This window comes from Setaria viridis, chromosome 5 (genome assembly GCF_005286985.2).
Source record: "Setaria viridis chromosome 5, Setaria_viridis_v4.0, whole genome shotgun sequence".
NCBI lineage: Eukaryota > Viridiplantae > Streptophyta > Magnoliopsida > Poales > Poaceae > Setaria > Setaria viridis.
In genome coordinates this window covers 35092441-35113270 of record NC_048267.2, presented here as the reverse complement: position 1 = coordinate 35113270, position 20830 = coordinate 35092441, and the positions used below count along the sequence as shown (strand labels likewise).

At 51.9% G+C, this 20830-nt stretch overlaps 4 protein-coding genes across 4 annotated transcripts; 2 read left to right on the top strand and 2 right to left on the bottom strand.

Annotated features, from left to right (window-relative positions):
- Positions 1 to 56: 56 nt before the first annotated feature.
- On the bottom strand, positions 57 to 2164 carry LOC117856833 (GDSL esterase/lipase At5g45670). Its single transcript, XM_034739259.2, has 3 exons — positions 1808 to 2164; positions 518 to 1141; positions 57 to 443 (listed from the first exon to the last, which is right to left on the bottom strand). The coding sequence occupies exons 1-3, from the start codon at positions 2043 to 2045 to the stop codon at positions 220 to 222; spliced, it is 1086 nt and encodes a 361-aa protein (XP_034595150.1). The 5' UTR covers positions 2046 to 2164; the 3' UTR covers positions 57 to 219.
- Positions 2165 to 8480: 6316 nt separating this feature from the next.
- LOC117858403 (uncharacterized) lies at positions 8481 to 10217 on the bottom strand. Its single transcript, XM_034741462.2, has 2 exons — positions 8935 to 10217; positions 8481 to 8858 (listed from the first exon to the last, which is right to left on the bottom strand). Exons 1-2 carry the CDS (start codon positions 9421 to 9423, stop codon positions 8691 to 8693), a joined length of 657 nt encoding a protein of 218 aa, XP_034597353.1. The 5' UTR covers positions 9424 to 10217; the 3' UTR covers positions 8481 to 8690.
- A 514-nt stretch (positions 10218 to 10731) lies between these two features.
- Positions 10732 to 15857, top strand: LOC117858402 (subtilisin-like protease SBT5.6). Its single transcript, XM_034741461.1, has 10 exons — positions 10732 to 10871; positions 11115 to 11209; positions 11362 to 11459; positions 11557 to 11730; positions 11857 to 11968; positions 13556 to 14120; positions 14208 to 14308; positions 14389 to 14746; positions 14822 to 15035; positions 15132 to 15857. Exons 1-10 carry the CDS (start codon positions 10773 to 10775, stop codon positions 15671 to 15673), a joined length of 2358 nt encoding a protein of 785 aa, XP_034597352.1. The 5' UTR covers positions 10732 to 10772; the 3' UTR covers positions 15674 to 15857.
- Positions 15858 to 18221: 2364 nt separating this feature from the next.
- LOC117858286 (protein S40-1-like) lies at positions 18222 to 19938 on the top strand. Its single transcript, XM_034741328.2, has one exon. It carries the CDS (start codon positions 18437 to 18439, stop codon positions 18719 to 18721), a length of 285 nt encoding a protein of 94 aa, XP_034597219.1. The 5' UTR covers positions 18222 to 18436; the 3' UTR covers positions 18722 to 19938.
- The last annotated feature ends 892 nt before the right edge of the window (positions 19939 to 20830 follow it).

Here is a 20830-nt window from a genome sequence, read left to right as displayed (position 1 = left end):
AGCTACACAACAAATTTGCCTGTTTTTATCTTTTGCCCTTTCAGGCATGCACCAACTTAACGCAAAGCCGAAACATATGGAATCAATTATACCAAAAGTATGCCTCGTAAAAAATTACAGATATACGCGGTTGTACAGGAAAGAATCGCACGGATACTACTGAATTCGACCCGTTTCCACCCTTGGTGGTGGATTAGCGGATGAGTTGCCGATGGATCATCAGATGGAGGCGAGCGTGCTGATGTCCATGGGGTAGACGTCGTTGGGCGACTCGGCGCGGTAGGATCGCCGGCCGACGATGATGTTGGCCGCCTCCGACGGGTGGAACGCGTCCCAGAAGATGTGCTGGTCCCTGTTGGCGCACGGCGCCTGGTACGGCAGGCACGTCACCTGCCCGTTGTTCCTGCCCACCCCGCAGCACCCCGCGTTCGTCACCGTGAACCCTGCATGGCAAGGTAACCGCGTTGGTTAATCTGCGTTGATCAGAGGAAAAGAAATGATCAGGTTTGATTCCTACCGTAGGACGCGGCGTTGGCGAGGAGGTCGTCGAAGATGTTGTAGGCGTTGATGAAGGTGAAGTGGGCGCCGGGGAGCGCGTTGAACTCGTCGACGAGTCCGACGAGGCGGCGGTTGAAGATCTGGATGGCGCCGTCGATGCGGTCGACGCAGGTGACCCCGTCGGCGCTGTAGCGGGCCAGCTCGTTGGGGCTGCACCCGACCTGCCCCACCCCGATCAAGACCACCTTGCGGGCGCCGTAGTTGTAGAGCACCTGGAGGTAGCGGCGGTAGTCGGCGATGAGCGCGTCGGCGAACTGCTCGGGGCTGTAGCGGCTGCCCGTGTTGTAGAAGGCCGGCATGAAGTAGTTGTTGAGGTAATCGTTGCTGCCCATGCCGACGCTGAAGATGCAGCGGCTCAGGTGGTCCGACGCCGTGTCCTGGTCGCCCAGGATGCTCACCAGCGTCTGCACCGCCGTCTGGTAGTTCTGGACCTGCCCCGCGAAAGGGATCCGCCCGCCCAGCTGCTGCCCGGTCTCGGCGCGGATCCCGGCCGCGGCGGAGGCGAAGTTGGCGCCGCCCAGGAGCTGGTCGCCGCTCGTGGCGGCGAACGGCGGGATGAAGTTGTCGAAGCCCAGGAGTTGAGCTGCACACGCATTCAATTTGCGAGCACGTTTCTTAGTGTGAGATCGGTCACGCCACGTAGTACCTGCACGTTTTTTGGTGCGAATCGCTCCAACACGTACGTACAGGCCATGCAAAACTTTTGTACCGTCAGCGTACGTGGGCTCCGAGTCCGAGTGTAGTCATGTGAGTTGTGACTCTGAGCCCTCTGAGTGTGTATGTACAGTATCTTTACCCGTACTCCTATACAGATCTACGAAGCTACTAGCTACAGCTGCGTATCTCTACGACCCACCCCAGCGTACGCATTAAATTCCAGGCAACAATCACCGAACACCCCTTCGTTCTACATTGCCACACCACACCGGCAACTTGGCTTTGGCTCTTGTTCACCAACCGCATGCAACCTAACTACGAAACTCCCATCCGTCTTAATTTACGTCCCTCCCGAATTTTCTATTCGATCGGACATGTATGCAAATGCAATGCATGACGACCATAAACATCATCACATCACGTATGACTGATGAGTTACTACTAGTGGCAAACGACAAGGATCCAGAAGTCATGGATCGGGCAGGGGGCGCGCGCGGTGGCAGCCGCCTGCATGCGTGGCCTTGCTTCTCGACCTGAATGTGCAGTGTGACCTCGCCGCCGGCCGGGGCCGGCCATGATGTGTGAAGCTTACCGATGACGTCGACGGTGGTGAGGCCGTTGGTGAAGCGCCCCGAGGGGCCGCCGGCGAAGTCGATGCCGTAGGGCGGGTAGTTGGCGCGCGCCAGCGACACGATGTAGTTGTTGTTGCCGTTGTCCACGAGCGAGTCGCCGAAGATGAAGTAGCACGGCACCTGCGGGTCGCACCGCGCCACCGCCGCCAGCGCCAAGCTCACCGCCGCCACCAGGCACGCCAGCTGCCTCACCTCCATGTCGATCACTTAGCTCTGGGAGCGAGAAGAGAGAAGGAGAAAGAGATCAGTGCACCAGACCAATGGCGGCCGACGATGACTGCTATCTCTGAAGACCACGCGGGTCACGCAGAGGTTTATATAGGCAGCTGAGAGAGAAGGTCCGTCATCAGTGTGCAGTGGCAGTGCAGAGACGGACGCTTGCATATGAGCTAGCGGAGTGCGTCGTCGAGTTGGAGAGAGAAGGCCTGGGAGCCCGCGCATTGAATCGCGGCAACGTGGCCGTGTCGCCCCCGCGCGCGGTTCCGCTAGCTGCTACGCGAATGTGACGATGCGCCCTGGTCCGAGGGACCTGATTACCCACGGAGCTGAACTCCACTACTGTTCATCAGCTGCGGCAGGGTGTTACGCCGACCTCGTCACTTCATTGAATTCCCCAGGCCAGGCCAGGCCGCGCCCAGTGAAAGTACATCTCTTTATCACTGCGCTGAGCGTGCGCTAGTGAATCGCGTGAGTATGTACTGGGAGGCGAGGGAAGACTTGCAACAGTCACTCACTCTCACTGGTCACTGCTAGATCTGGTGCGTCGAGTGGGGCGCATGCGCATGGATAACTCCCCTGGCGTGGAGCGGCCGGCGGCAGGCAGGCATGGCTATTGGCTGGGACGCCGGTAGCTAGCCCCTCTTCATTTACTGGGTTGGCAAAGGTGTTCACCGTGCCGCTTCTTTCGGCGGAAGGACAACAGAACAGGAAGGATGGCTTTCCTTGAGAAACAAACAAAACAATAGAGCTTCGCACGGACAGGAACTACTTTCCAACTCGTTCCCTAGCTCGCTCCAGAGTACGATGAACCTATTGGCTGCATGCATATGTTCATCTTAAAAAACGGACTGCATATGTTGCCAGTTGTGGGGCGCGGCTCTCTGGCGTCGCTTCAATCATTGATCTCTTACATGTCGGATCCTATATTCAGAAGAAGAAAAACGGCACAAAAAGTTTAAACGCGAAATGGTTACTGTTCTGGAACTGGAGCAAGTAAAATCCCGGTCATCCGTGTGAAGATTACTCCTGTAGTACTAGTACCCTCGGGTGTGAGCGATCAGGAACTCAGAACAAATCTGCTCACTGTCTCTCTACCTGCAGGGCCAAGTGGACGCGGATTGGTCCGTGAATCAGCACATGCACTCCATTTCCCACCCTCCGAATAAGCAGTACAAGTGAAAAGATAAGGCATGGCATCGGCATGCACCATGCGGCTACCATTAATGGCGGTGGGAAGGGGGTAACGTGAGGGAGCGCCTTCAAGTTCAAGCCCCCCGGCGCCGAGTCGCCGACGGTACAGCAGCGCACTGCAGCCGCCTCCCTCTGAAATCATTTTCCTGTGCTCGTTCGACGCATGCCCTGATACAGTGAGCTGGCCGGCATTCCGCGCCGCCCAGATCGAGCGGGCGAGCAGCACTAGAGCTACAGGAGCACATGACGCGCGACGCGGGCGGCAGCCAGCCGCGGAAGGAGGAACCTACCGCGGCGGCGCTTTACTTCCCCGAACGCGGGGCCGCGTGCGTGCGTGCGCACGACCCCTCTCATCTCCTCCCTTGCTCCCGCACGCACGCTTTCTAGGTTTCTACGGTCTTCACATTCACGGGCTGCTAAGTCATCACGAGCAGAAAGGGCCGCGAACTCTCTCTCTCTCTTTTCTTTGCGAACAAGGTAACGTTAACGTGGCCATTTCGATGATCCACGGGCTTGCGTAATTTCTGCTCGTAGATACGGCTGCGAAACTCGCGAGCTGGCAGCAAAGACTCACTGCTCACTGTCCAATCTCCGATTCTCCGTGCAGTGCAGGTGCAGCCAGCCAGGTGTGATTCGAGTCGGAGCCCGGGCAGTTACGACCGTGTCTGCCCGGGCTCCGACTCCTCCACGGACCACGGCCAAAATCTGGAGCGCAGCCTAGCTAGCTGCTGGTACCAACCGGCCCGACTCGGCCGGCAATCCGGGCGTCGTCTGGTCACTGCTGAGGAAAGCACTTTTAGTACCGACTCCTTTAGTACCGGTTGTGCAATCGGTATTGCTACTTCGGTACTAAAGGGTCGGATTAAATGATCGGTACTAAAGGGGTATTAAAAAATAAAAAAAATCCTACCAGCCCGAGCCCAACTTGCCGTCGCTCGCAGTCGACGCCCGCCATTGCCCCCCTCCGATCCCAGCCGCACCCGCCGTTGTGGTCTGCAACCCACGCCGCCAGACCTCACCTTGCACGCCGCCACCTCACCTCGCCCTGCCGCTGCTCCTCACTGCCGGTGAGGGGTAGAGGGGAGGCAGAGGAGGTGCCGACCGACCTCGAGAGTGAGAAGTGGAGGGAGGGAGGGAGGCAGCGGCCGTCGCTGGGAAGGGAGGGGCCGGCCGCCGTCGTCGGGGGGAGCTGAGAGTAGAGGGGAGAGGGAGAGGGTGGAGAGGAGAAGGAGAGGGTGAGGGAGAGGGGAGGAGGCCGAGAAGATAAGATGGGTGAGGGAGAGGGAGGGGGTCGGGAAGATAAGGTTGGGAGTTCCAACCGGTACTAAAGGTCACTCATTAGTACCGGGTGGAACCTCCATCCGGTAGCTCCTAACCGGTACTAACGAGGTTCATAAGGAGCTTTTGGAGAACTAACCGTTAGACCCGTGCTCAATTTTTTAACGGGTAGTATTAACTCGTGCGAGTACGCGCGGCCATCGCAGTATTTGCTGCACTGCATGGACATACGGAGATGCTCGTCTTGGCAGATACCAGGGCCACGCCGTGGATGCTGCTGCACCCTGCTACGTACCGCGCAAGCGTTGCGCGATCATGGCATATGTGCATGGAGCCATATGGGTGTTTATGGTGTGCAAGTGATGCTATACGAGTATACGACGGTGGATGCATATGCTGCACTTGTGGGAGAAAAGGCTCAGTTCCCGCACCGACAGTCAGCGAACAGATATCTTGGCTGACCATTGAGTGTTACACTGCCAGCCGCCAGTCAGTGGTTGAACACTACAAATGTCAATATTTTCGGCGATCAGCCGGTGCAAACAGTGAAACCAGTCAGTTTTATACTTTTACTAAGCACAATAGGTACTCAATTGATAGAGATAAAGAGTTTATTACATTGTGAGACTTGTTATATTGCTGATTCTCTAAATAAGCAGCAGAAAACGCTTGTTGGTCCATGCAGACTGCAGTAGTAGTTATTCCATCGGTTTTCTCGGCGGCCAACATGATTACATCCTAATAATTCGTCCTATTCAGCATTTACAAATCTTGCTCCACCAATAATTCACAGGTAGCTAGCTAGGTTCACTTGCCCATCCGTAGCTTGAGTCAAAATTCAAATGATTTACAAACGTAAAGAAAAAATATAGCTTTTTTTTTCTTCAACACGTACAGGAAGCAGATCTAGAGGGCATCAAATCCAGCAATAAATACATCGAGTTGGTGAGCACCTTAAGCCTCAAATGTAGGTAAAAGATGCATGATGTCGACCAGTCCAGCCTATGGGAAAATGACATACGGCCAGAGTACCCTCAATCCGTTTTTAACGCCGAACCAGGCTACATTAATGTACAGGCGCGCATGAAACATGTAACATGGGTTGGGTGCTGTTTTCCCTCCCTCCCTCCGTTCGTATTGCTCAAACCACAGCAATTGGAGAACGGAGAGCTTCACAAAGACATTTCATGATGACCATATCACATTAGCATCAACCACTAATGCATCAGCTCTTTGCCGTACTCCCTTTTCCTTCACGTATCAGCTTAACCGATGCCTCTTACTGATGGCTACCAGCTTACTTAATGTTCAGCATACTAGTTTTGGAGCGTTAAGACACAATCTAAACCAGTTTCAGATATGCTACATGCATTGATTCATGAAACATATGAGCCTAACTTCATTTTCTTTTCATAATTCATACACAGCAGATTACAGTCAAGATTGTGCAGGGGGCAAGATGCATATCGTACAAGCAACCATGGTCGTTTGCACGAACCAGATCAGCCCCAGGAATCAGACGTCCTCTTATAATTTGGACAGGAGGAGCTTCTAGAATAAGATGAGTGAAGCACTAACAATAGACAATTGTTGGCTTACCAAAATGGTAGTAAATTTGCAATAATGATGCCCCATTATAGCCTAATCAAGACTCGCAAAGTTTGGAGCGCCCATAACTGTACAAGCAGGTACATTGCCAGAACACATTCTGTACGTCTGATATAGATTGATATTCAAACAATTCACAGTTCAAAATATTGATATCCAAAGCTGGGTACCTTGACTATGCTGATTGATCAAAGTATGCTTACGAAATATCCAGAATTCGAATTGTGTGATTAAAATTGTCGCATAGGAGATGCATACTGCAGGAACTAATGCACTAAAGCTGTTTCAAGTCAGTTATGACCAGAGTTGAGGGGCAGATGGAACAGAGGCAACTTGACCCAGTTCTATGCAGAATTAAATCGTAACCCATTCATCACATCACTAACTTGAGAGGGAAGTGACATGAGGAAATGATAAACTGTACAGTACTACGCTACAAGTGCATCAAAAGCAACATTTATGTGGGAGCAGTTGATAAGTTTTAACCGACAGTTTCTAATCCTGGTTGCAATTCCAAGCATACATTAATAACCAAGAAGGCACTAGACAAGAACACTAGTAATCACCACAAAGATATGTCAGCAAGCAAAATTTTGCTCCTATATACTAGGCGTGCACAGAAAACAACATTTATGTATGCGAGACTGCTTTGATAAATGTTTACAGACGGTTTGCCACCCCAGCGGCACTTCCACCAGGGAAATCAATAGCCAAGAAGGAACTAGATGTCAGCACCAGTTAACACAAAGATATTCCAGCAACCAACAATCCAATGTGGTCCAATATGGAACATACAGGACTATATCCCTTGTTAGCATGGCATTTTCTTTCCAGTTTCTGTTGGTCTCATCAGTTAAAGAGACAACAAGAATTGCTTTCAGCAAAATATGCCCTATTTTGTTTTTCTTCCCTGAAAGTAATGCATCTTTCAAGTTTACATGGGAACAACCCAGTATTTTTGGGTCTCCTGGCAGAAGTCCTGTGGATTCTACATAAAACTCATGCTAGGATCGACGAAATGAACAGGAATATTGTTGTCACTTTTTCAATTTTGGCAGACGTTTTTACTCTAGCAGCAATTGATCAGATTTTACAAATAGAATATCTCACTATCTTTGGACTTCAAGATATTATCATTGAAGTTAACTCTCAATTCACTGAATGCTGGGTAACTTTTTCCCGGTTTTGAAAAGAAAATCTCATTGAATATTGCAGGATATCTTAACCTACAGGCTACAGACAACTGTGCAGCAGGCAGGATCACCCAGCAGTGGAGCTTTCATGTTGTGGGAGTGGGTCCAGTGCGTTGCATCTGATGCATTCATGAACTATTGCAGGAAACAGTGGAAATTCTGTACTTTCTTTCCCTATGCTCCATGCTTGGTTAGCGCGCTGAATTGTGATTACTCACATGGCACAGGATCATAAATAGTATAATATTATTTGCAAAAAAAATCTGAGCCACAATCATTTTTCTTTAAGACTGGAATTGCAACGTGCTGCAGCATAATTTTGCAATTACCATTGGTTTGAGAAGGCTTTTCTCTTCTGAGCTTCACGTGGAGAATGCCTGCACTTCCTGTGGCTTTACAATTCAACTGGTGCTATACTGCTATTTACATATTAAAAAAATCATCTCTTTCTCTTATTCACTTTGATTAAATAACTGAAATTCCATTATGACAATTTTTATCAATGTCGCTAAGTTGTGCTATTGACTTAGCGTTAAGGTATAGTTGATAATTATGCATTTCAAATCTTCTTTTCCTTTTAGACGTTTCATAGTGGCATATACAAATAAAGTTCAAAAGTTTCCATTCATCGTTATAAAAAAAGTTTCCATTTATTATTGGATTACAAAAGTATCATGTAACTTTAATAGAATCAACTGACCAATTATGTAGCATAATGAGATAACCATGCAAAATTGCAAATGCAAGTGCATAATTCTTTAAGCATGATGGGTTTGTTTTAAACATCATGTGCGGTGGTTGTAGGGCTCACAGCTTGGGCAGTTCATCTTTTCGATATATCAAGTTCTCGACTGTTGAAGAACCCCTTTCTAGATGGTTTCATTTTACTGTTTAATAGCCATACAAAAGTATCACCTCCTTCAACCAAAAAGGGCATATCATAAGTTCTTTGTTCCAAAATTTGGACACACCAAATATCTGCAACCTTGCTCCATCTGGAAATACCTAACTGAAGATTAACTAAATCTTATATTATCACTATGCAAATTTTGCATATGAAATTTGTGCATCCAACGTCCTCCACAAAATCTATAAAATAGTATGTGCATTGTTGAAAAAAGGCCTAAAGCTATTGGAAGCGCCATTGATAATAAACGGATTTAGATTAGCAAGTATGCACCTCCCACAATGAAATGCACATGGTAGCAGGCACAACAGCCATAACACAAGGATTTTTTTCCTGTACAACCTGATTCAAGATCAAGATTTCTAAAGTAAACTAAAATTACACAAGCATGCGTGAGGTGAGTTCACAAAAAGATCGGAAAAGAGAAACAACCAAAGTCACCGAACCTCAGAGTTCGCTATGCTGTGAAGAAGTCCTTGAAGCACCAGCGAAGAGATCTTTGGCAATGACGAGCAAGCCTTGCAAGTCCTTCGCTCCCACCTCCAGGCAATCCTTCAGCAACTCCCCTTCCTCCACCTCCCACTTCACATCCATCACCACCTCTCTCAACGGCCCCTAAACCCCAATAGAAGTTCGTAATCGACAGAGCATTGCGCAAATCGAAGGCGCCACGAGTGAATAGGCCAGTTACCTGTTCGGAGAAGGCGTCGAGGAGGCCGTTGAGAAGCAGCCCGGCGGCGTCGCGGACGTCCCCGTAGTGGCGGCGCATCCACTGGGCGGCGTCAGTGGCGGAACGGAGGCGCGAGGCCTCCGCGGCAGCGGCGAGGAGGCGAGACGCGGCGGCCGCGCAGGAGAGGCAGCAACCTGTGGCCGATGAGAAGGCGTAGTGCCGGAGGTAGTCCCAGCCGAGCCCCCACGCGCCACGAGAAGACAGGAGGGACGCGATTCGACGGGCGCGTGCGGCCGCGGCGGCGTCCCCGCGGGCGGCGCGGGTGGCGGCGACGCGGGAGAGGAGCGAGTGGGAGAGCGAGACGAGGGTGGCGGCCTGGCGGAGCGGGACGCGGAGCGCGGAAGCGCGTGGGGGCGGGGGGGTGACGAGTAGGAGGACGAGGACGAGGACGAGGAGAGGGAGATAGGGTCGCGGTGCTCGCCGGCGGCGAGAGGCTCCGGCTGGGGTCATCGGTGGAGGCCGCCGGTGGTGATGAGAATTTGGATTTGATTAACTCTGAAGTTATCAAAGGCCTCGTGGGCTAAAGCGGCACAAAGTGTTGCCGCGTTGGTTTTCATTGGGCTTTAATACTTAAATGGGCTTTTCCAGCCGATGAGCAGAATAGTACCAGCATATAATTAGTCTGGTATCGTACAAACTAACCTGGGATTTTCCCAAACTTGGGGCCGTTTGTGTCGTATCATGCATGATCTGTATTGCCATTACGTACTTTATTTATGATCTTTATTATTGAACTAACTTATAAAATTATTGCAACCTAATTGTAGCTTTTTTGTTGTGAATTATGGATACAGTATATAGAGCTATCGTAGCTGCCAACGGCGTGCAGTGCTGCTTCTGGCACGCACAAGATCTGGACTAGCACGAGGTATCACTCGGCGTGCAGTACTGATTAGCGACGACGAGAGATTGGCGCTTTGTGGTTGTAAGCGTCTAATCAGTGAACGATGAAAGTAACGGCCACCATCGGTTGACCCAGACCGTTCTCGCCTTCTCGGGCAGAGCGTGCAGTTCGTGCACGCAAGAAGAAGATGGCGGTCCAGCTTCGACGCACGGGCCACCTTCCATAGCCAAAACGACCACGCGAGCATCTCTAGTCATGGAGCGTTCTGCAAGCGTGCTTGATGCAGGACCAACGTCGATGGCTACAGCCCCTCTGGATGTGGATATTCAAAGAAGATAGTTCGACAGTGAGCTTGCTTGCTCGGACTCGAGACACCCAATTACCATGTGGTCGATGCATACTTGCAAGTTGCAACATCGCCCGCTCGCCGGTTACCCTTGGAGCAGGGCATCTGGATTCTGGACTGGATATCTGGTCGTGGCGAATTGTCAATCCAACTATGGCCCATGAGCAGTGCGAGGAGCTAGAAGCCTAGAAAAACAGTGGGTGACACACCGTGACAGAGATTGCAGCATCGGGTGTATTGCATTGTATAAGCAGGGGCGCTGCAAACTGTCCAAGTTCACCACAGACTCAAGTTGCAAACAAAGATCGCCTTTTTTTAACTAAAGAGAAAATATTCCCTTATTGGTTTCTGATACGGAGGGTGCAATGTAGGATAAGACTAGGAAATCTAATGGAGTTAAGGAAAAGAAAGACTTAGCAGATGTAATAATATCATCTCGTTCAGAGGGTCAGACTCGGCTGTCCGTGTCTGCCTCTGCTCCCCTATCCATCACCTCGGCGTGGCTCGGCCGCACTACTGCGATTGACTACTGATGGCGCTATATAAACAGCTTCGCGGGCCGTCCTATCGCACAGCAGGTGAGCAGGATACGACCACCAGAGGAAGACTATGAGAGGAGCGGTAGCGCCGCCGAGCCTTTTTCTTCCCCTCTTCCTTGTCCTCTCTTCTCTTTCCTTAGTCTCCTCCGCCTCCGGCAAGCAAGACCAGGTCCTCGTCTGCTCACTCTATTTCATTTATTTGATGTTTTTTCCCCTTGCTTAAGATCGACAGTGCAGATGGTTTTATTCATGCACCTGTAAATCCTTACACCCGTCATGCTGGGTAGTGAACCCGATAAAGTCTGTTAGCACAGCTCTGTCAGGTTCAACATACTTGAAAAGATTTGAGTGCTTGTTTTGCAAAGAAGAGACATGCTGCATAACTGAACTATCGCCAATGTGAACTGAACAGGTCTACATTGTGTACCTGGGCGGGCACGCCGGAGCGAAGGTGGAGGAAGCAATCCTGGAGGATCATCACGCGCTCCTCCGCTCCGTCAAGGGCAGGTACCCTACCCTGCAGGCTGCAGGCTTGAGGCTGCCGCATCGACATGGCGTGCGCTCACGCACCTCTCCTGCTCCGTTTGCTCTGATGTTATGGTAGTTTGCGGAGATGGACTAGCGACCAATAATGACACACGCTCTTTGTCGTTCACCAGCGAGGAGGAGGCACGGGCGTCGCTGCTGTACAGCTACAAGCACACCCTCAATGGCTTCGCGGCTATCCTCTCCCGGGAAGAGGCCACGGAACTATCAGGTGCGTGTCCAGTATAGTTCACAGTTCTTGATTTGTAACTTTGCGTCTGGCGGATACTTGACTTCTGTGCACACTTCACCCCGCCTGCCGGCTGCAGAGAGGAGCGAGGTGGTGTCTGCGTTCCGGAGCGAGGGGAGGTGGGCGCCGCACACCACGAGGTCTTGGCAGTTTCTGGGATTCGAGGAAGGGCTCAAGGGACCCGACGGCAGCGATTGGCTGCCGTCACTCGACAAATCCAGCGGGGATGTCATCGTCGGCGTCCTCGACTCCGGTGAGTGAGAGAGAGAGCGCCGTGCACCGCGCCGTTGTTTTCTTTGAAAATGTCCTGCATGATGGCGTGGAAAAAGGAAGAATGCATTGATGCAGGAGGGTCCCGTTCGGTTGTTTGCAATGGCAGGGATCTGGCCGGAGTCGAAGAGCTTCAGCGACGAAGGGCTCGGGCCGGTGCCGGCGCGGTGGAAGGGGGTGTGCCAGAGCGGACAATCCTTCAGCTCCTCGTCTTGCAACAGGTCAGCAATCACACGCGCTAGAGCCGACCGCTGCAATTTCTTTTCTCCCCGAAAAGTGGTAATACGGCATCCCTTGGACGTCCACCTGACATCTCTATCGGCTCACGTGAGCCGATAGCATAGCGAACTATTGGCCGGCGGCGACCCCAAACCCAGACAAGATTCCCCTCGATCGCTTGAAAGGTGAAACGCACCGGTTTATGGAGTGGTTTTGTCACTAGCTATGTGCCTGGGCCTGGCGTGCGTTCTGTATAGTCGGGATCGGGACCATGATATGCAGGCGTCCAAACAAACCCGTCCCGGGAGCTTTAGCTCGCGAGGGCCAATCATAGGGTAAGGCTCCAGCTTGGCGTCTTCTCGAGTCACTGCTCTGCGCTTTCTATAAGCTCAACGTATAGCTTCTCCCTTTCTATAATCTCGCCTCCTCCTCAGCTCCTCTCTGCATGGTTGCCAATTAATTAATTATTAGTCATTTGCCTGCGGCCATGCATGCACGGGGACAGGACAAACGAGGGCCATTATCGAGACGTGACCGCCGCATACGTACAAACCCTCTGAATCGGATTAGATATTTTTTTGCTCTGAAGGTACTGCTGCAGCTGAACATCGAGTAGGTAATCTCGTGATACCACATCCTTGCGATGCGTACCAACTCAACAGAGATCCTTGTCAGAAGTTCCTTCCTCGGTACGTGTTGCTTTATCTTCAAGTGGCCGAAATGGTGTGTGTGTCACCAGCACCACTGATCATTGCTCTGAGAGACTCAGACTGTGCAAGCTACTCGAGTCAAAGCTAACTGTAACTGACTATGTGCAAGCCACGTGTCCACGTATGGTCTTAGGAGTATTTGATACGAGGTGCTAAATTTTAGTAGGGTCATGTCGGATGTTCGGATGCTAATTAGAAGGAGCTAATTACAAAACTAATTGTAAAGATGGAGTCTAATTCGCGAGACGAATCTATTAAGGTTAATTAATCCATCATTAGCAAATGGTTACTGTAGCACCACATTGTCAAATCATGGACTAATTAGGCTTAATAGATTCGTCTCGCGAATTAGACTCCATCTGTGCAATTAGTTTTGTAATTAGACTATGTTTAATATTTCTAATTAGTATTCAAATATCTGATGTGACAGGATAAAGTTTAGCAGATACCTCCTTACTTACCTCCTACCCCCTATGTGATGTTTCATTCGCTGAGGCATAAAACTAGTTAACACTAAGCAACGTAGAGTAATCTACAGGAAATGAAAATGAACTAGGGACAGGCCCGTACATTAGGCAGCGCAACTGGAGCGATCGAGCCGGGCTCCCAAAAATTAGGGGGCCCAACTATTAGACTTTAACTAGAGGTTAAGAAGGTATTGGTATGTAATATTCGCCCTTTAATCAATACGTACATAATTTCATATTGCAGTTCTTTGTATGAAAAAGGCATGTAAATATATCTCGATTATTTGTATTTCACTACTATAGTATATATAGGCCCCCATTTCTTGATTTGCTCCAGGCCTCAAAATCTCCAGTACGGCCCTGCTCGGGGATAAAATGAATAAACGTTGATTGGAGCCTTGAATTGGAGCAGGAAGATCATTGGGGCGCGATACTACCTCAAGGCCTACGAGGCGCACTACAAAGCCCTCAACACCACGTACGCGTTCCGCTCGCCGCGCGACCACGACGGGCACGGCACCCACACCGCGTCCACCGTCGCGGGCCGCACCGTGCCGGGCGTGTCCGCGCTGGGCGGGTTCGCGGCGGGGACGGCCTCCGGCGGGGCGCCGCTGGCGCGCCTGGCCGTCTACAAGGTGTGCTGGCCCATCCCGGGGCCCAACCCAAACATCGAGAACACCTGCTTCGAGGCCGACATGCTGGCCGCCATGGACGACGCGGTCGGCGACGGCGTCGACGTCATGAGCGTCTCCATCGGCTCCTCGGGGGCACCGATGCGGTTCGAGGACGACGGCATCGCCGTCGGCGCGCTGCACGCGGCGAGGCGCGGCGTCGTCGTCTCGTGCAGCGGCGGGAACTCGGGCCCCAAGCCGGCCACCGTCTCCAACCTCGCGCCCTGGATGCTCACGGTCGGCGCCAGCAGCATCGACCGCGCCTTCGACTCCCCGATCAAGCTTGGCAATGGCGTGGGGATCATGGTAAGCAGACGAGGACCGTGCCGTGTTCTTCTGTGTGCATGCAACGAGTGGAGTGTGACATGTGACTTGTGGTTTGTCTTGAACCAGGGCCAAACTGTAACACCATTCCAGCTCCCCGGCAACAAGCCGTATCCTATGGTTTATGCAGCAGATGCCGTTGTTCCTGGGACTCCCGCTAACGTTTCCAAGTGAGTAATCAACTGCAGTAACCCGTCTTCAATTACTGACGATGGACAGTGCTTAGTGCTAACATTGTTCAACGGCGCAGCCAATGCTTGCCGAACTCTTTGTCGGCCGACAAGGTGCGAGGCAAGATCGTCGTGTGCTTGAGAGGCAGTGGCCTGAGGGTCGGGAAAGGTCTTGAGGTGAAGCGCGCGGGCGGCGCGGCCATTCTGCTCGGCAACCCACCGGCATCCGGCAGCGAGGTCCCCGTCGACGCGCACATCCTCCCGGGCACCGCGGTCTCCGCGGCTGATGCGAAAACCATCCTCGGCTACATCAATTCCAGCTCGAGCCCGACCGCGGTTCTTGTCCCGTCGAGGACCGTCATGGACGTCCGGCCGTCGCCGGTGATGGCGCAGTTCTCGTCGCGCGGCCCCAACGTCCTCGAGCCCAACATCCTCAAAGTACGTACAGATCTCATAATCACCAACTATTTTGTCCTGGACCGTGTACTAATTTCACCTGTGCCCCCGATACAGCCGGACATTACGGCGCCGGGGCTGAACATCCTGGCGGCGTGGAGCGAGGCGTCGTCGCCGACGAAGCTCGACGGCGACCACCGCGTGGTGCAGTACAACATCATGTCGGGGACGTCCATGTCGTGCCCGCACGTCTCCGCCGCCGTCCTCCTCCTCAAGGCCGCCCACCCCGACTGGAGCGCCGCCGCGATCCGATCGGCCATCATGACCACCGGTAAACATCTCATGGCCGTTGCTCCCCACTCCGCATCGGAATTTCTTAAATCCCAACCAAATAAATAATCATCAAGCTCTATGTTTTGCCCCGCAGCAACGACCAACAACGCGGAAGGCGGCCCAATAATGAACGGGGACGGCTCGGTCGGGGGTCCCATGGACTACGGGTCGGGCCACATCCGGCCCAACCACGCGCTGGACCCGGGCCTTGTGTACGACGCGTCGTACGAGGACTACCTCCTCTTCGCGTGCGCGAGCGCCGGCTCCCAGCTCGACCGCTCCGTCCCGTGCCCGGCGCGCCCGCCGCCGCCGTACCAGCTGAACCACCCCTCGGTGGCCGTGCACGGCCTCAACGGCACGGTGACCGTGCGCCGGACGGTGACAAACGTCGGGTCCGGAGAGGCGCGGTACGCCGTCGCCGTGGCCGAGCCCGCGGGCGTTTCCGTCAAGGTCTCGCCGAGGCGGCTCCGCTTCGCGCGCGCCGGCGAGAAGAAGGTGTTCACGATACGGATGGAAGCGAGAGCGACGGGGACGAGTAACGGAGGCGTGGTGAGGGGGCAGTTCGTTGCGGGATCGTACGCGTGGAGCGACGGCGTCCATGTCGTGAGGAGCCCCATCGTTGTTCTCGTCGCGTGATTTTGCTTGTGCCGAAAATTGGAGTGCACAGGTGATCTTTTAAATTCTTCTGCATTGCTTGGAAAACAAAAACCAACTGGGTCTCTGGCTCGGTAATCAGCTGTTAGCAAAGTTGATGTGATAGCACTCCTGCATTATTAACAGAGGCATTTACTTGCCAAAAGAATCACGAATTTCTGGCGCATCTTTTTGTTAAACTACCTATATTATTCGTCGTCAATCGCACGATGCTCGTATCCTTATCCAAACCGTACTACTAACACCAGTCCTGAGAAGTGCCTGTGGCGTGCAGAGCACCGCCGGCTGGTGCAATGCGCCAATGCCTGCTCTGCTCCAATGCCTTACCGCCCTGTCCGCTCGTCCAAGTTACAGGTGTATGACCCACGCCTGTAGCGCTAAGCCAACACGCCACTTTTCTGTGCGTTGAAATGCTGCCACCACGGCACAGTAGAAAGCTACGGGGACGGGACTCGTGGCTAGAGTCCAGAGTCGATGGATATTCTATCGAGTTACTCTGTACGGACAACTGGTAGATTGTCCGTTTCCCAGAAGTAAGCTCTGAAAATTCAGCGGCACAGGTGCGTGGCAATTTGGTTTTATCCGCATAATGTACTCGACAATGACGGCACCGCACGCTCTTGCTTTTACGGGCATAAGGATATATGGTCCTGCAAGTTTATCTGAAGCTACAGTAACTCAGTGACTCGCGTCTTCTTCAGAACTGAATGCACCATTTGTTGCTAAATAGTTGCACGACTTGTAAAAAAAATACTGCATACAAAATTAACAGGAACCAATACGTATGAACCCTGGAAGCAGTATGCGATGTATTACAACAGCCATGATCTAATCATCTGATACGCAGGCCGGATAAGCGAAGGGCCTAACTTGCAGCAGTACAGTACCTTGCAATTTTGATAGTCTTTTCAAGTCAAGCAAAAGCAATGCGGCATGCCGGGGGCCCTCTTGCTTTTGCTTTCCAGCCCGCGACATTGACGTGCCCGTTTCCCTTTAGTTACCAGCTGAAGCACGTTAAGTTCGTTGCGCACAGCCGGATGTCAAGAGCACCGGAACAACGGCTCCTGTCCTAACGACGGGTTCATTACAAAAGTTGCGTGTTTGGTATGCTAGGGTTTAGCATCCTAGCCGCGCGTGCAACCTAGCTAGCTAGCTAAGCTGATCCTCATGGCAACTGCCGGTCTGGCTAATTGCCAGGTGGGTTAGAGTTAGCAGCACGATTGACACTTCGAAGCTCAGCTTATCCTGATTCAGAATTTTGTTTTTGTTTGTTCTTTGTGTATCCACGAGAGATTACCTGATGCCTCGCAAACAGCACTGTCAACCCAACTTGATCAGAGATGATGCATATGCGATGAGGCAAGCAAGTCGTCGATCGGTCACTGGACCTACTGTGTGCAGGCGCGTTTACCGAACCCAGACGTACGATTTGACACCAGTAACAGTAACAATGTAACATCCATGGCCTTGTATGGTGAAATTTGTCATGCCGCAAGCATACTCCATGGTCTACAGTGAGAGGAGCAAATAGGCATGTGGCAATTTCCAACTGAAGCATACGTGCCGTCCAAACAAAATCTGTTCAGCAAGAAAAGGAGATTTCCTCTCCCAATATGGCAAATACGCAACGCCGCAGTTTCTGTCGCAGAGCAATATGGACATATGGTACTGTTCCTAGTCTCTGCTCCACGCGTGCAATCCCTTTGCCGGACGTCTTGTCATTTACCCGCACACGCAGATTCGCACACGTGGGGACGAACACGACGACCATAGCATATCCTCCTTCGGCCCGACCAAACCGGGTGTTTGATACGAGGCACTAAATTTTAAAAGGATCACATCAGATTTGGACGCTAATTAGGATGATTAAATATGAGCTAATTATAAAAGTAATTGCAGAACCCTATACTAATTCGAGAGACGAATCTATTAAACCTAATTAATCCATCATTAGCAAATGGTTACTATAACACCACATTGTCAAATCATGAACTAATTAGGCTTAATAGATTTATCTCGCGAATTAGACTCCATTAATTTTGTAATTAGACTATATTTAATACTCCTAATTAGTATCAAACATCCGATATGACAGGTGTATCCAAACACGCCTAGTAAACGACCCGATCAACTTTTTCTTGACGCCAGGACAGAACACGAACTGGTGTCAGGGATGACAGGATACGACGTCCGAAAGCACGTCGGAAAAGCATCGCGAGTTGGCACGCGGAGATCGCCAAACTTGCGCCGCCGCGCAACCGAACTGAATAGTCCGGATTGGAAGGGAAGGAACACGTTGGAATATGGCTTTGCCCTCGATTCTTCTCTCCCCCAAAGGCAGCCGGCCGAGCGGCCGAGCTGAACCGCCGCGCCGCGCCGCGCCGGCCGAATTATTCCTTCCCGTTTCGTACGTCAAAGTGTCAAACCCCCACGGCCACGCCGCATACCTACCTGTCACACAACGCGGCGCAGCGCCACACGGCACCTGGCTAGTCTAGCTGCCCGTGTCCACGCCTGTAGCTGACGGGTAGCTAGCGAAGCCAGCGGGCTAGGTGGCCGCCGCAGGTTCCCCAGCTGCTCGCGCGCCGCGCCCGCCCTCTCCCCTCTATATATACCTCGCGCCGCGGCGAGCGGCAGAGGGGAAAGGTTTGGACAAAGCCACCGCATTTCAATCCCTGTCGCCACTAGCTAGCTCATTGCAATTCGCAGCTTCAGAGCCGGCCAATTAGCAGCGGGAGGAGGAGGATGTCTCAGAGCGCGTCGAGGTGCGCGGTGGCCGAGCGCCGGCCGTTCACCGAGCCGGTCGAGATCCCAGCTGCCTCCGGCGCACGGGCCGACGAGCGGGAGGCGTTCTGGGGGGAGGAGGACCAGGCCGGCGAGGTGGTGCCGCCGCACGTGCTGCTGGCGCGGCGCAGGGCGGCCGCGGCCTCCTCGTCGGTGTGCTCCGGGCAGGGCCGGACGCTCAAGGGCCGGGACCTGCGCCGCGTGCGCGACTCCGTCCTGCGGATGACCGGCTTCATCGAGAGCTAGCCTCAGCCGGCGGCGCGCGCCCCGCGGCGCCGCGTCGATCTGCCTCCTCGGTTAGCTTAGCATTAGCATCAATGCAGCAGCGTCCGCCGTCCAGTTCCATTGGTTCCTTTTGTGGAATTGAGGCTTAGAAAGAATTGATTGATGTGGCGAGGCATTTTGCATTCGTTTGTAAATTCATACGAAACGTGAGGTGAATTCAGTCGTAGATGTGCAGTGTGTTGATGTGTAAAATAACCATGTGCATCAGTGCATTCGCCAATTTGGTTCGGAGAAACATTGTTTCTTTTGAAAAGGATGGATTGAAAATGCTGGTTTCTTCAGACGCGCACCATTACACGTTGCTGCTGATTCAGCGATCTTTCTTTCCTGCATGTCTTAGGAGTTCTTGACCTGCTCAAACAATAGTGCACATAGACCACAACAAGTGCAGTAACTTGCTGGCAATTCCTAACCGATAATATATAATCGACACAGGCCAGGAAAATGACTATGGATTAATAAATATTCCGAGATTACAAATAATCGTACGTCCACTAGCTAGTACTACTAATACGTTCTTATCCTCTCATAAATACACCCGGAGCAAGTAGTCAAGCGAGACGATGCTGCAAGAGGAAGAGTTCCAAGAAGCAGACATCCTATGGCCAGATGCAGCGGAAGTCCTGGAGTCACCCAGGGTGTACTACGCTCACGTCGGAACCGATGACGATGGCGAGTACTCCGGCGAGCCCCGGCGTCCGATGAAGTTGCAGCTCCGGCAGAAAGCTTCTTCCCCCATCGACATCCCCGGCCGGAAGGTCGTGGACGCCGTCGGTGCAAAAGGTACCGAAGTATCAGCTGGGTTCAGCAAGTTTTGCGTGAGCCCCGCCGGCGTCGGTGCCGGTAGCGTCGTCGTCAGCAGCCATGTCCTCGTGCCGCCGCATGTCATCGTCGACCGGAGGGCCAAGAGGGACAAGGCGATGATGATGCTCGCCGTGCCCAGCGGGAGGGCCGGGGTAGGGCGAGGAAGATGCGCGAGTAGCTTTACAAATTTTGTTTGGAAATAATGCCCTCTCGCTTCAATTGGAGGAGCAGTTTTGAGTTCATATAGGTTTTTGCATGCGTGAATTCTTACGTGACTGCGATTGAGAGTATGAGGGTTAGCAAGCTCATGTGATTTGTTCTTGAGGATGGCCACGTTTGTTTTATTCTAACGGTTGTCGTGCAGTTAGATTTCAGTGTCAAAGTGAATTTCAGCGGAATCCCAAAGTCAGTTCAGATGAACTTGAATATTAGTCACTTTTAGCTGTGAGCTGAACATGAAAACTAACCAAATTATGCTTGTTCATCTCGTGGGAAGAAACAAGAAAAATGGCTAATACCATTTTCCCCCAGTTCAGCCAATTCTTTCCCTCTAACAGAAAGGAATCTCTCAAAGTAACTACTAGAGCAGGAGTTTATCCTGCAAGAAGGAACCTATCTGCAGGAAGGGGTTGAAAATTTTATATTGAGCCTTTTGATAAGATTTACAGCTACGAGATGAGTAGCACACACCTCAGCACAAGTATCCCAAGCAGATAAACATTTTCTCCCCTACATAAACAACCTTATCTCCTCCTCCCATTTTGGTATGCTGAAATTTTACCCCTGGAAGTAACCCTTGTCGTCCTCTTTCCTATCCATCCAGGTGTACACCAGCACACTTGTCTACACGAAACCTTTATGAACGACGTATAGGTGTCGCCCTCTATATCGAAGCATCTGGATATGCAGGACACCATTTTACGGCTGACTTTGAAGAACCGGGAGCATCCCAATTGGTTGGTTGCGCCCCACGGAGACGTGGGCACCCTGGTTTGGGTTCCTTGCCCACAATAGGAAGGATGCATTGACCTCCCTAGCATCAACGTGAAAAGTTTTAAATAAACAACGAATTTTTCATGTGGCTTCCGACAAGCTGGAAGTCCAGAAAAAATTCAGTAGCAGCTTTTCGAAAAAGCTCTACATGCACAATTTTAAAAAGTTCTTGATCTGAGGGTTCTGCTCCACCTGTTCATTATCCTGGCCTCATGTTGCTAATATTATACTAGTGAAATAATCATTGACTTACCGGAAGCATCCATTGTTCCT

What these genes read in the sequence shown, in the direction of transcription:
- LOC117856833 (XM_034739259.2), bottom strand. Translation starts at nt 2,045, where the DNA reads ATGGAGGTGAGGCAGCTGGCGTGCCTGGTGGCGGCGGTGAGCTTGGCG. An exon ending in CACCACCGTCGACGTCATCG is followed by an intron (nt 1,142 to 1,807) that starts GTAAGCTTCACA and finishes ATGCGTGTGCAG; the next exon opens with CTCAACTCCTGGGCTTCGAC. An exon ending in CGCCAACGCCGCGTCCTACG is followed by an intron (nt 444 to 517) that starts GTAGGAATCAAA and finishes CTTGCCATGCAG; the next exon opens with GGTTCACGGTGACGAACGCG.
- LOC117858403 (XM_034741462.2), bottom strand. Translation starts at nt 9,423, where the DNA reads ATGACCCCAGCCGGAGCCTCTCGCCGCCGGCGAGCACCGCGACCCTAT. An exon ending in TCGACGCCTTCTCCGAACAG is followed by an intron (nt 8,859 to 8,934) that starts GTAACTGGCCTA and finishes ATTGGGGTTTAG; the next exon opens with GGGCCGTTGAGAGAGGTGGT.
- LOC117858402 (XM_034741461.1), top strand. Translation starts at nt 10,773, where the DNA reads ATGAGAGGAGCGGTAGCGCCGCCGAGCCTTTTTCTTCCCCTCTTCCTT. An exon ending in CTCCGCTCCGTCAAGGGCAG is followed by an intron (nt 11,210 to 11,361) that starts GTACCCTACCCT and finishes GTCGTTCACCAG; the next exon opens with CGAGGAGGAGGCACGGGCGT. An exon ending in ATCGGCCATCATGACCACCG is followed by an intron (nt 15,036 to 15,131) that starts GTAAACATCTCA and finishes TTTGCCCCGCAG; the next exon opens with CAACGACCAACAACGCGGAA.
- LOC117858286 (XM_034741328.2), top strand. Translation starts at nt 18,437, where the DNA reads ATGTCTCAGAGCGCGTCGAGGTGCGCGGTGGCCGAGCGCCGGCCGTTC.